Source organism: Nicrophorus vespilloides, unplaced genomic scaffold (assembly GCF_001412225.1).
Source record: "Nicrophorus vespilloides isolate i.1.1-1 unplaced genomic scaffold, Nicve_v1.0, whole genome shotgun sequence".
In the NCBI taxonomy this organism is placed as follows: Eukaryota; Metazoa; Arthropoda; class Insecta; order Coleoptera; family Silphidae; genus Nicrophorus; species Nicrophorus vespilloides.
Window position 1 is genome coordinate 60198 of NW_017095850.1, and position 12755 is coordinate 72952.

Genomic DNA, 12755 nt, shown 5'->3' on the forward strand with positions numbered 1-12755 from the left:
AATTGTAATTATTTTGTAGATTGTTATTTTATAAAATGTACATATTTATTGTTATTCCATAAATTTACAAAATTAAATAAATTTCGATTTCCTCTAATATAATTTCTTTTATTTATAACATAATCTTCACTCATATCAATGTAGATTAAGTATGAAAGTTTCTAATAGAATTAATTGAAATATTTGCTGAAATAAATAACAGCCGAAGATGTTTTATAACATAAAAATCCTAAAACAGTCCTGTTTCTTACAATTATCTAATTTTTTTGTTAATATTATTTCTTTATCTATCGTGTAAACGATCATAATTATACTCTTATTAATGTAGATGGATGTAATATAAAAATGTTTATAAAAGAGTTGATGGAAATGCTTCAAATAAATAAATAAAATAAATCCTCCGGTTTCTTCCAATTTTCTAAAACAACATAAACTAAAGATAATGCAATAGAAGTAGACTTATTATTTAGCTATAATAGGTCCACTAAATGGTACTTAACTAAAGTAGGGTATATTAAGTGAATTGGTTATTAAATCAACGAAAATAGAAGTGGGTGAATAACGGCGGTAACGAAATAGTTTGTGTATGTATGTTAGGTAATCTCTAGCACGTTATAGGTGAAAAGCTGCGGCGTATGTAAATCTCGGATGTCGGAGTAGTTATTTGCTCAATTTGCTTACACTTTCGTTCACGGGGGTTTTGTCTCCTGCGAATTGAACATGTGCGTTCCACGGGAAATTCGCACGTGCACGTCGAACGTAGGTGGATGTAGGGTGCAAGTGTATATAGTGTAGCTTCGCGGCGTAGACATCGTCGAGGGAGTTAAACTGGGATGGGAATGGGTGGATGGTTTTGCGGACTTACGCGTCTCCTCTTCTCTCCACTCTCACCGTACAGAGAAAAATCAATGTTTCCCTTGCGTAAGCAATTCGAAATTGCCGCCTCGAATCGTAAATAACATGCAGGTATACTGTAAATATAAATCCTGGTCACGTGCGATTTTCTGTTTTATGATTTTTCAGTGGTCGCCCATTCCGTAAAACCAAGAGATTAAATTATGCATAAACCGACGGCAACGAAATTGATAATACGCTGAAACGGAAGTTGCTCTTGCGTAGAAAGGAAGTGATGTAATTAATAAGGAGACTCAGATTTATGCTGATTCCTGTAGATTTCGCAAACGGTGCATATGCAGCGGCGGCGGCGGTGGCGGCAGCATCTGGCCGTGATGCGGTTTCTCAATAGCACAATTCCGCAGCCAAAGAAGAGAGGTGGATGGGAGACTGCTCACCCTTCCATTTAACCACGTAAATTCCCCAAAACTTAGGAACTGTTTGCTAATCGAGTTACAATATGATCTAATGCCATTCCCGCTAGATGCATTCCCGCCCGATTATACAGGGTGGCGCTTATTACGTATTTACAATAGTACCAAACCCCCCGTTTTCTCCGTACTCTGTTAAACACTCGCGCTCCCATTCCGAGCGATTTATTTAATTAAACTAGTGTCCAAAACTGCACTAGGTTATAACTTAGCAACTTCCTAGACAACACAAGATACAAGTGTTAATTTGCACGATATATATGACTCACGTACACACTAAAATTCAAACCTTATTATGCAATCTGCCGCATATGGTTCAAATGCGTTTCAGACTATCATTTATACACTCCGAAATTTACACAAATTACCAATTCAATTAACACTATTGGAATCTCTATTAAAGAACGTACACACCATATAATATACCCAACAACCAATTTATTATGATCCAGTAACAAAATATTGGTAGCAATGACAATCAATCTAATTTGACAGCTAAATTTAGGGTTATATTTATTTAAATGATTTTGTTAAAATTAATAGGATTAGAAAAATACATGCATTTCAAACTAGAATTGACACTAATTATTAATTTAATTAACATTATTGGATTATCTACTAAAGATCAGTGGATTATCTACTAAAGACTACTTTAAGATCAGTAAAAAATATTAATAGTCATGGAATTTGACAATAGCAATGACAATCAATCTAATCTGACAGCTATATTTAGGGTTATATAATGATTTTGTTTAAACCTTTAACTTATTTAATATTAATATTGGAATTAATAGGATTACAAAAAGACATACATTTCAAACTATAATTTACACTAATTACCAATTTAATTAACACTATTGGATTTTCTACTAAAGATCGTACACATCATATAATATTATACACAACTACCAAAAAATATTTATAGTCATGAAATTTGACAATAGCAATGACAATCAATCTAATCTGACAGCTAAATTTAGGGTTATATTAAAATGATTTTGTTTAAACCTTTAAACTTTAAAATCTTTGAATTAATAGGATTAGAAAAAAACATGCATTTCAAACCATTTTGTATGCATATACACAAATTACCAACTTAATATAATCAAGTAAATAATTATTGGTAATCATAAGATTTGACATTTGCAATGACATTTAATTTAATCTGACAGTTATATTTACGGATATATTCGAATGATATATTAAGTTAATCCTAATCTTGGAATTAAATGGAATAGAAAAAAATAAAGTATTTCTAATTCTTCTTCATCGTTTATAAAATAAGTTTGGTAATATATGTCAAATTTTAAATGATATTCTGTTAGAATAATTCACTTTACTTAAAAGTCACTTGGAAATTTATCTTCTTCCACTGAAATTCATTGATTTTACTTTAAAATTCTTTGACGAAAAACATTATAAATACGATTTAAATTACTTTTGCTACAAAATATAAAAATTGAAGTAACAAAATTTGCATGATGGAACAATTAACTATTAATAATTGCAAAAGAAGATTTTATAAAGCACGAAAAACTATCTAAACAAAAATTACTAAATATCAGCGATTTTTAAAGTTTAAAAGAAAATCAAAGTCTGTAGGAAACAATTGCATTAAACAAAACAAATCAAATCAAATTACAAATGTAGAATAATACAAAAAAGTACAAAAAAAATGAAATATTGTAATATTACAGTTTTTTTCCTATCTGAAATATAATATTAATTGGAAAACCTAGAGTTTGATATTTGGGAAATTGCAATACTCCAACTGTAGGCAACCAAATTTACACGTCTCTTATTACATCACATTTTATCTGTTTACACTCCGAATTATACGATTACAACTATTCAAATAGAGCAACATTCAACAGTAAAATAAAATTTATTAATAAATCCTTATCAGAACTGAAACCCACATAACTTCAGATGAAACCGTCTCATTTATAATAAGTTTTTAAATTAAATCTAAGTAATAAACAATGTTATATTACAATTTTCTTATCAAGTTTTATTTATTTATGATTCATCTATATATATTATATGACTCAATTCAATACAATCTTCTAAATTAATTAATATTTCTATTAGTAGAAAATAAACGTGTTTTTTAATATAAAAATAATGTCGTATAGCGATAAAGAAAGAAAACGTACGTTCATCAACAAACAAATATTTGTGTAAACCATTATGTAACTGTTATCTGTATTAACCTTCGTTTATTATAAACGATTTCCTATGTAAACAAAGAAATGCCAGACAGTGGCAATTAATTGTTATTTATATCTTGTAATTTGCTTATTTTCAACGATAAATTTATCTATCGCTTCATTTGATTCTCTTCGCATTAAAATTTGCGATAGCGAAATTATCGTTTTCGTAGTATCGAATCTGTTGTGTCGTGTAACCCCATAGCAAATGGAGATCTGAATTACTAAATATTTTTCTTGGGAATCTGGAGGAATAACATATTTAGTTTTCCAAGAAAATGCGCTCTTATCAACAGCTAGAAATCGTAAGAATTTATTGTTAAAAGAAACGATTTGATTCCGTGTCAACATCGCATGCTGCTCGGACTCTAGATTCGATTTAATTGGTAGAAAAACATGCACATTTTTCTCAATTAATTTATCAGAATCTCATTTTCTTTTTTAACGTTTCAGGAAAATTGTAAAATCTTTCATAATATATGATTGATTACCCAGATCTACATGGTTTTAAGGAAAATTACAAAATAATACATAACATATAAATAAAATAACAAATCTTGTAGAATATTACTTATTATATGGAAAATTAAGATTCATCATCGAGTTGTTGTTCTATAAATTATAATTGAACATTTGTAAAATGTTTATATGGAAATTTAGAACAAAATGAACAAAAAATAACACAAATAGAATATAATAAGAGAATTTACAGCAACAACACTATGGAATTCAATGAGCTTCATACACACTATACAATATTATAGATGTCTTTTTATTTCCGGGAGGAGAGGAAAACCTTGCATTTATGGTACTGTGGGATTCTTACCCACTAAAAACCTCTCCTCTCCTTCGTCTCCAATACCAATACCAGCCCTTCTCATTGTCCTTCTTCCCGATGAAGTGGAGATATATACTGAAACATTCGCATCCAGAAAGCGCCTATGTCAAATGGAAAGTTACTTCCCCGTGGTTTCTATTAATCCATGGTTTAATTTCTTCTAGTTCAGATTCTCTGAAATTTGCCATTTTTCCTGCCATCTTTGCCACAGTCTGTCTCTCGCATCCGTTGACCTCTCTTTACATGTACACTAATGATGTAATGTAGTGTAGTAATGGAGTTTGACATAAGTACCAATTGGTAACCATGAACTTTTACAGTAATTATGATAACCAAACTAAAGTGACAGGTATATTTAGGGTTATATTCAACTTTTTTTTTAAATTTTTTGTTTAATCATTACATAAGTAACAATTAGTAGTCATGGAGTTTGACAATTAAAATGAAGTAACAGCTACATTTAAGGTTATATTTTAATGATATTTTCAAATCCTTTTAACATATATTGTAATGATTTTTTTTATTAATTATTACTTAAGCAACAAATTGTAGTCATGGAGTTTGACAACATTGATGACAATTAAACAGAAGTGACGGACAGATACATTTCTATCAATTTTCAAATCCTTATAACTTAAAATTGGTGAAATTAAATTAATAATAGAAAATTAAGAATTGATTTTTTGCTGTTTTTGTTTTAATTTAAACTTAAAAATCGATTTTCTAATAATAAAACGATTATTATCATTAAAAAACACTCAAAATATTATTTTTCCACTTTCTACATTGATCTGATCAGTTTTTAACGAGACGAGATAGCTCAAGTTAGAAATTCTGATTGTGATTATGTGGACAAACTTTATCGTATCTAGGATTGCCGATATATTATTTTTTTTTAATATTAACTAATATTTTAGTTACAAGTCAATAGCGTCATGAAATTTATTAAAACAATTCATTAATACGTCTATTTTTGTCTATTTACATAATTTTTATTTTCACATTGTAATCTAAATCTCGTATTAGAAATTTACTTTATGATTTTAATCACTAGAAATTAAGTTAATAATAAATAATTTAATTAAAAATCATAAAAAAAATATAGGAAACAATAGAAACATGCAGCATCAGCATTATTTAAATCTTATAATAGAATTTACAAAGTTATCATCATCAAAATAATTTCAAAAATTAAAATTATTATAAAATTCCCATATTTTTGACAGAATTTAAAGTTAACTTTATTATTAAATTAATCGAAATAAACTTACTTACAATATACATTGAATAATTGATGTTTCATAAATTATAATGAAAAAGAAATGGGTTAATTTTCTCAATTAGTAATACCTTTCATAATAGACATTTTCAAATCTACCTGTCAATATTTAGGGTAATAATCAATATATTTTTTTTTAATTACATAAGTAACAATTGGTAGTCATGGAGTTTGACATTATCCATGACATTTAAATGAAGTGACAGCTACATTTAAGGTTATATTCTAATGATTTTTTCAAATCCTTACCATGGAAAAATAATAAAAACTGATGTTTCATAAATTATGATGAATAAATTGTCTTAATTAGTAATATCTGTCATAATAGACATTTTCCAATCTAATTTAAGGAAAATTGAAAAATCTTACATAATCGATCTTAACAATTGATCAAGACTATACAAGTCTTTTAATTGGGCACTAAATGTTTACAAAACTTGCATTTAATCTATAAATAATTGAAAAGAAAATTTAAAATGAAAAGTCTTCAAATTTGTTACAATTCTATGAAGAAACTCAAAAATAATATTCAAATTCAAGTCAAACTTAATCTTTGTATTTCTTTTATTATATAAGTCTCAGTCTAAAGAAAAAGCAAATAAAAGTCAAACTAAATGTTTCCAAAATTTGCAATTAATCTATAAATAATTGAAAAGAAAATTTAACATGAAAAGTCTTCAAATTTGGTATAGTTTCATAAAGAAACTCAAAAGAAATCTTCAAATTCAAGTCAAACTTAAACTTTGCATTTTTATTTAATTATTCTCTAAATAAATATAAGTTTCAGTCTACAAAAAAAATGCAAATAAAAGTCAAACAAAATGTTTGCAAAATTTGCTTTTAATCTATAAATAATTGAAAAGAAAATTTAACATGAAAAGTCTTCAAATTTGCTACAGTTCCATAAAGAAACTCAAAAGAAATCTTCAAATTCAAGTCAAACTTAATCTTTGTATTTCTTTTATTATATAAGTCTCAGTCTAAAGAAAAAGCAAATAAAAGTCAAACTAAATATTTGCAAAAATGATTCTATAAAAAATTGAAAAGAAAATTTAATTTAAAAACTCTTGAAATTGAAATCTTCAAATTAAAATCAATCTAAAATTTGATTTAAAGTTAATTTAAAATACAGTAAAACCTCGCTTAACGAGCGAAGTTTCGCATAACGAGTGACGATGAGGAGAGAAGTACCGGATTGCGCACCTTCTACATCATTTTTAATACATATGTGTATTTTTGAATATGTTTCACTATACGAGTAAAAATCCGAAAATTTTGGAACGGATTAAACTCGTAAAGCGAGATTCCACTGTATATAAAAATAAACTAAATAAATTTCTTACGTATCATTTTTCTATGAAATTTAAATTTAATTTTATCAAAATAGTGCATTTTGTTGATAACGAATTTGGACTATAATCACCGGATGCGTCAATAATAAACAGGATGCAAATAACGTATCTTCAATTGACAAAGTTAATTGTGTGTCTCTCTATATTATTTAGAAATATAAGATAAGAGCACACTAATCAGAGTCCAATTGTTCCTCGGATCAACTATACAATAATGACTAATTAATCTAACGTTCTAAATAAGTAATTTGATAATTTTTATCGAAATAGTTTGAGACAAGGTGCAAGAAGTAAAATGATTTAACTTGATAGTTTCACCAGCTCGAAACACGCACTATCAGTTGATATCTCTTTCCGTAACCGAAAGGTCAACATCGTTATCGGATGGAAGCGATGCGTGGAGAATGTAAGAAGAAAACTGTAGAAAAAAAACTATATATAAAACATTTTGAGCGGAGAGGGAATTTGGACGATTTCGTTGCAAATATTCGCTGATTGCCGGACCGGTAAATATTTACTTCCGGTAAAAGCGGATATAAAATGTAGGGTTTTACAGTGGCCGGAGCCTCCCTTTCCGCGTTAATGTCAGAATAAGTAAGCAGTTAAGCCGCGGGGGTGGATCGCGTCGTAACATCGCCTCTCAACCACCCCAAAAACTTCGTAACCGAGTTTCAACTTTCCTTCTCCCCAGAAAGATCACGCACAAGGGGATGCCGCAATTCCAACATTCACACACACACACCTCTACACTTACAGCATCATCTCATTCTTGTTCTTCTTCTACTTCTTCTTCACTTGTTCCTGCTGCTATTACTTGCATTCCATTTTGGGTTTAATTAAATTTTCTCAGGGACAAAAATTATTGCGTATTAAACTTTATTGCTCGTATAAATTCTGGCCACCGTTTCTGTTATTATTAAGTTGGCCAGGAGGGCCTAGCCGGAAGACGACTTCCGCGGAAAAAAACCTAATTTCGGTAAATTAAATATCGCCGAACATTATAATTAAACTCAGCGGAAACTTTCCGTTTTACATTTTTATTTATTTTTTTTTTCAAAAAGTTCGTTTCTCTACACCAAATTCATTACTCTGAATAAGCACCCAAAGCAATTTCCATCTAACTTTCTGTTTCTTTTCATACAGTTTCATATTCTATTAAATGATTCTCTTCATATACGCAAAAAAATCAACATATGATTTTCTTCGATCTGTATACAATTGATCAAAAACATTTTTGAAAATTTATCGAATGAAACATGTTTTCATTTTGTATAATCTCTAATAGCCCGGAGAGATTATCCAAATTATGCTAAAAATAGGGTTTTGACTAAAGTTAAATACTCTTAGATTTCTTGACAATTCAACAAAACCAAATTGGAAAACTATAAAAGTTAATCAAACTATGTTCTGAAGAAATAGAACAAAAAAAAATTAGTTTTTAACATGAAATAATAAATCAGATGTTATGTAACATAAATAATGACTAAAAGTATATTAATATGCAACAATTAGAAATTAATTAGATTTATAAATCCGAATATATATCTATATTTCTGACCTAATCATAAACTGCGGTTATTAAAGCGGAAGATTGCGGTCAATTGGCTCTTTGGTTGCAAATAAAACATTAAAACGTGAAACGTTTATTGTCTAACATTTATTTTAATAAATTACTTTTTGAATTCCAGTTAAAACAATCAATAGTTTTTGTTTTGTATAGAAGATGTAGGATGAAGTATGCATGGGAAGAATTGAATCTGGTTTTTGGGGATCAATTCGGGCTTTGATCTGCAGCTCGTTCATTCATGTGGGGGTCCTTTTGGAACGGACGTTACCTTGTTGTATATTTGATGAGAACCCGGATTTTCCTGCAAACAGGTGAATTCGTTGCAGCGATTAAGATTGCATTAGGAGCGACGAAGAGAGAAACTCGTTTGAAGCTGTAATATTAAAAGATTCACATGTCATTTAGTTTGCACATAGTTTTAAAGTTCCAATTGGAACTATAAAAGTTTACGAGAATTACACTGATCGAACACGAGTTTCATTTGCTTAACGTCGATGAATCGTTCAATAGTTATTTATAAACGGAACATTTCAACGAAATTACTTTTCGAACGATAATTTATGAAATTTATTACCCGATGACATTTTTCTTATATGAGCTGAAATACAATTGCTTAATTATTTTGTTAATAAACAATGCAAATCAGGACTTTAATTTCTTTTTATAGAAAGTTTTAATATTTCATTTTCTGAGTACTTTTCATTACTTAAGTCATGCTTCTCCTACACTAACTCGGTGGCAATCCCGACAATCAAAATCCCGACTATATCGAAATCCCGACAGTGTCTTTTATTATTATAAATACAATAACATTTTTAAGGTAGTCGGGATTTCGATATAGTCGAGATTTTGGTTGTCGGGACTTTAATACAGTCGGGATTTCAATAGACGATCTTTCGAGTTGACTCAATCTTGTAATTTTCAAAATCATGAATAAAATTTAGATAAGAATAGATCTAAATGTGTGTGAAATCTACACAATAATAGATGTCAACTTACAACTTCTTCTGTAAAACTTTCAATTTAGTTGATAAACAGTACCGTATCTAAACTGATTGTAAGACTCTTTGTATCTTGGATCCAATTTAAGAAGTATTCTATTTGAAATAGGTAGACCGATTTACCCGAGCATTACAGACCGTTCGGATTAAAAGATCCGAGCAGTACTGTAAAAATCACGTTTACCCTCAAAGCCAACACGAAGACAAACGAGCATAATCTCACCGCATCAATCTTGACTAACATTTAAAGCTTATTTCTCGCTTCCACAGTTAAGAATCTTATATACCGACACACCAACAATTTTTTTTTTTTTAAATTAAGATCTTAATATCATTCTTATTTTTTAATATCAGAATTATTAATAAATCAATTTGGCAGACAAATAAATTTTGCAATTAATTATATTATTTTGGCTAAAGTAGACACAAATTAATGTCAGGTGTACCAACAGCTGTTAGTTATTAATTGTATACTGTGTAAGCATTAGTTGGTACGCCTTATATTCATTTATGTTGTTTTTTTAGGTATAGTGTGGATGCAGCTTTATATACAAATAAGTTAACTTGGTGAAAGAAATCAAATAGAATTTATCAATCTCATTTATTGCATTCTATATTTGTACTCGCTCTATTTCAAATGTTCAACATCTTATGATGCAGTAACTTTGATCCTTGCTTTTTAATCGAACTGACGTTTATTTTTATTGGGTTTCAAGTTGAAACACGCACACTTTTCTGCCAAAAATCCATTTTGAAGTCAGCCAACTTGTGCATTTAATTTACGATCGTTTTATCGTATGTTTGTCGTACAGAGTGAGAACAAAGGGTTCAATTTAATGAATTAAATTAATTGATGCATTGTTTTTTTGGGGGGAAATTGTGATGACTGTAAATCTATTGATACAAATATTTAAAACAATGCCCATCCTCGGCTCGATATCTCCGCAATAATGTAATCTAATCGAACAATACGCGCGTACATTTTTTTTTCGTATTTTTTCCGCGCGCGTCCGGTATTCGACGGTGATTCCCGCGAGATGTCGTATCCGAGTTAATATATAAATTGAAAAGTATTTGTAGCGTATTTGTATATTCGTCGCGCTCCCGCCGAGTGGACAGCGCGAAACGCACGTTACGTTCCACAGCAGCAGCAGTTAGAAAGCATCAAAACACAATGAAACGCGATTACGTGAGAGAGCTGAAAGCTTTGAGCGGGGATAAGATCCACATCAAGGATGAGGAGAACGTCAACAGACTGATCGGAGCTATCGTGTCCGGTGGCAAGGAAAAACTACAAGTAGTCTCTGACTTTGACAGGACCATAACAAAACAGCACGAGAATGGCAAATCGCATCTCAGCAGTTTCGGTGAGTTCTTCCTCTAAAATCCTTCTTCAAAACACCATAACCTGCAAATGCATGTTTTTCACAGGTATTTTCGCCTGCTGCGACTCCCTGCCTGAATCATACAAAGTCCAGGAGAAAACCCTTAAGGACAAGTACTTGCCCATCGAGAATGATCCAAAGATGCCCTTGCCGGAGAAGACCAAGTACATGGAGGAGTGGTGGGCGCAATCTGAAGAGATACTCAAGTAATTAACACATATCAACGATGAGAATCAATAAACTAATTTGATTAACTTAGGGGTGTTAATGTGACTGACGATGACATTGAGGAAGCTGTCAGGAATTTTGCACCTGCCCTCAGGTAAACTTGCACAAGCTTCTACAATATGCGTATTTAATTTGGTATTTGCTTAAGGGATGGAACTCGGGACGCTATTGTTAAATTAGATAAAATGAATGTTCCCGTGCTCGTGTTTTCTGCGGGATTAGGAAACGCAGTCGTCGCAGTCTTGGACCATTTCAAAGTCAACCTGCCTAATGTGAAGGTAAAGCATGCAAATACATTCTCGTCTCGTGTTGAACGACGATTAATATACATATCTCGTTATAGATCATTTCGAACTTCCTGAAACGCGACGATCAAGGCGTCATCCAAGGATTTTCCGATAAGATGATTAACGTTTTCAACAAGAACGAGACGGCTATAGTCGGCTCCGATTATTACCACGTTATCAGCGACAGGGTGAACATCATCCTTCTGGGGGATTCGCAGGGTGATGCTAACATGGCTGAAGGAATGCCCAACGTGCAAGCCGTACTTAAGATTGGTTTCATCTTCGAACACGTGAGATTCTAAACCTTGATTCACCTTCACCTTCATTGTATATGAATCGTTTATTTATTTGTTAGATCGAGGATAATCTACCATCGTACATGGACAAATTCGATTTGGTTTTGGACGACGACCAGACGATGGACGTGCTTAATAAACTGCTCAGCTTTATGAGCGAATAGAGTTAATTAAGGTCTTAGAACAAATATACTCTTAATTTATTAAATTGATATCGGCTTTACTGTAAGTGTACTGGATGTATAATTCAAATTAAGCTTGGATGAGCGACATCTCTTGTTTGCTTGCCGACCATCACACACCTATGTTGAGCACAACTTCTAATACACAGAGGGCGGTGCAATAGTTTACCTTCAATATATAAATTTGTCTAAATTTAACGGTCATTAAAAGATTACTACGATGATCAAGATAAACCGTATTATCATATTTAATACCTCACACTTTTTCCCATCCTTTAATTAAAATTTTCTAATAATCCATAAAATTCATTATTTACAAAAAAAAGTTAAAATTAACGAACCATTTAACACTTTGTTACCTAACGTATCTCTCCTCAAAAACAATTTACACAATACTACACAAATTTGTGCACTGAATGGTTTAACGGATCATTTAACAAATTGTTACTTAACGAATCTGTTTTCAAAACCATTTTTATACTTATAGTTTTCGTAAACTAATATAAATTTCAACGAATCTTTTAACAATTTGTTATTTTACATCCTTTAATTGTTTAAAATCATTTAAAAACTAGTACATTTGATTCTCAATATTTTGTAAAATGAGAACAAATTTCTTTATAGCATTTGTGCGAAATCAAAGTAGAGACACACAAATTGATGTTAATGGGACTTCTTTGTTTTTCATTTTTCTTATTTTGGTTTCGTATTAGTGAGACCATTATAAAATGCCATCAATAACCAAACCACTTTTGAGAAAAGTGTTAACAAATAATTGTTTGTACATAATTTTTTCCAAAACTTT

The 12755-nt window shown here is 30.5% G+C and overlaps 1 protein-coding gene across 1 annotated transcript; it reads left to right on the top strand.

Annotated features, from left to right (window-relative positions):
- Positions 1–10618: 10618 nt before the first annotated feature.
- On the top strand, positions 10619–12184 carry LOC108566750 (7-methylguanosine phosphate-specific 5'-nucleotidase). The gene is made up of 6 exons (XM_017926783.1): positions 10619–10939; positions 11004–11163; positions 11217–11279; positions 11334–11463; positions 11529–11762; positions 11828–12184. The coding sequence occupies exons 1-6, from the start codon at positions 10747–10749 to the stop codon at positions 11930–11932; spliced, it is 885 nt and encodes a 294-aa protein (XP_017782272.1). The 5' UTR covers positions 10619–10746; the 3' UTR covers positions 11933–12184.
- The last annotated feature ends 571 nt before the right edge of the window (positions 12185–12755 follow it).

Excerpts from the sequence above, each read along its gene's own strand:
- LOC108566750 (XM_017926783.1), top strand. The coding sequence starts at position 10,747 with ATGAAACGCGATTACGTGAGAGAGCTGAAAGCTTTGAGCGGGGATAAG. Across the intron at positions 10,940-11,003 it reads ATCGCATCTCAGCAGTTTCG|GTATTTTCGCCTGCTGCGAC; the intron begins GTGAGTTCTTCC and ends TGTTTTTCACAG. Across the intron at positions 11,464-11,528 it reads TCAACCTGCCTAATGTGAAG|ATCATTTCGAACTTCCTGAA; the intron begins GTAAAGCATGCA and ends ATCTCGTTATAG.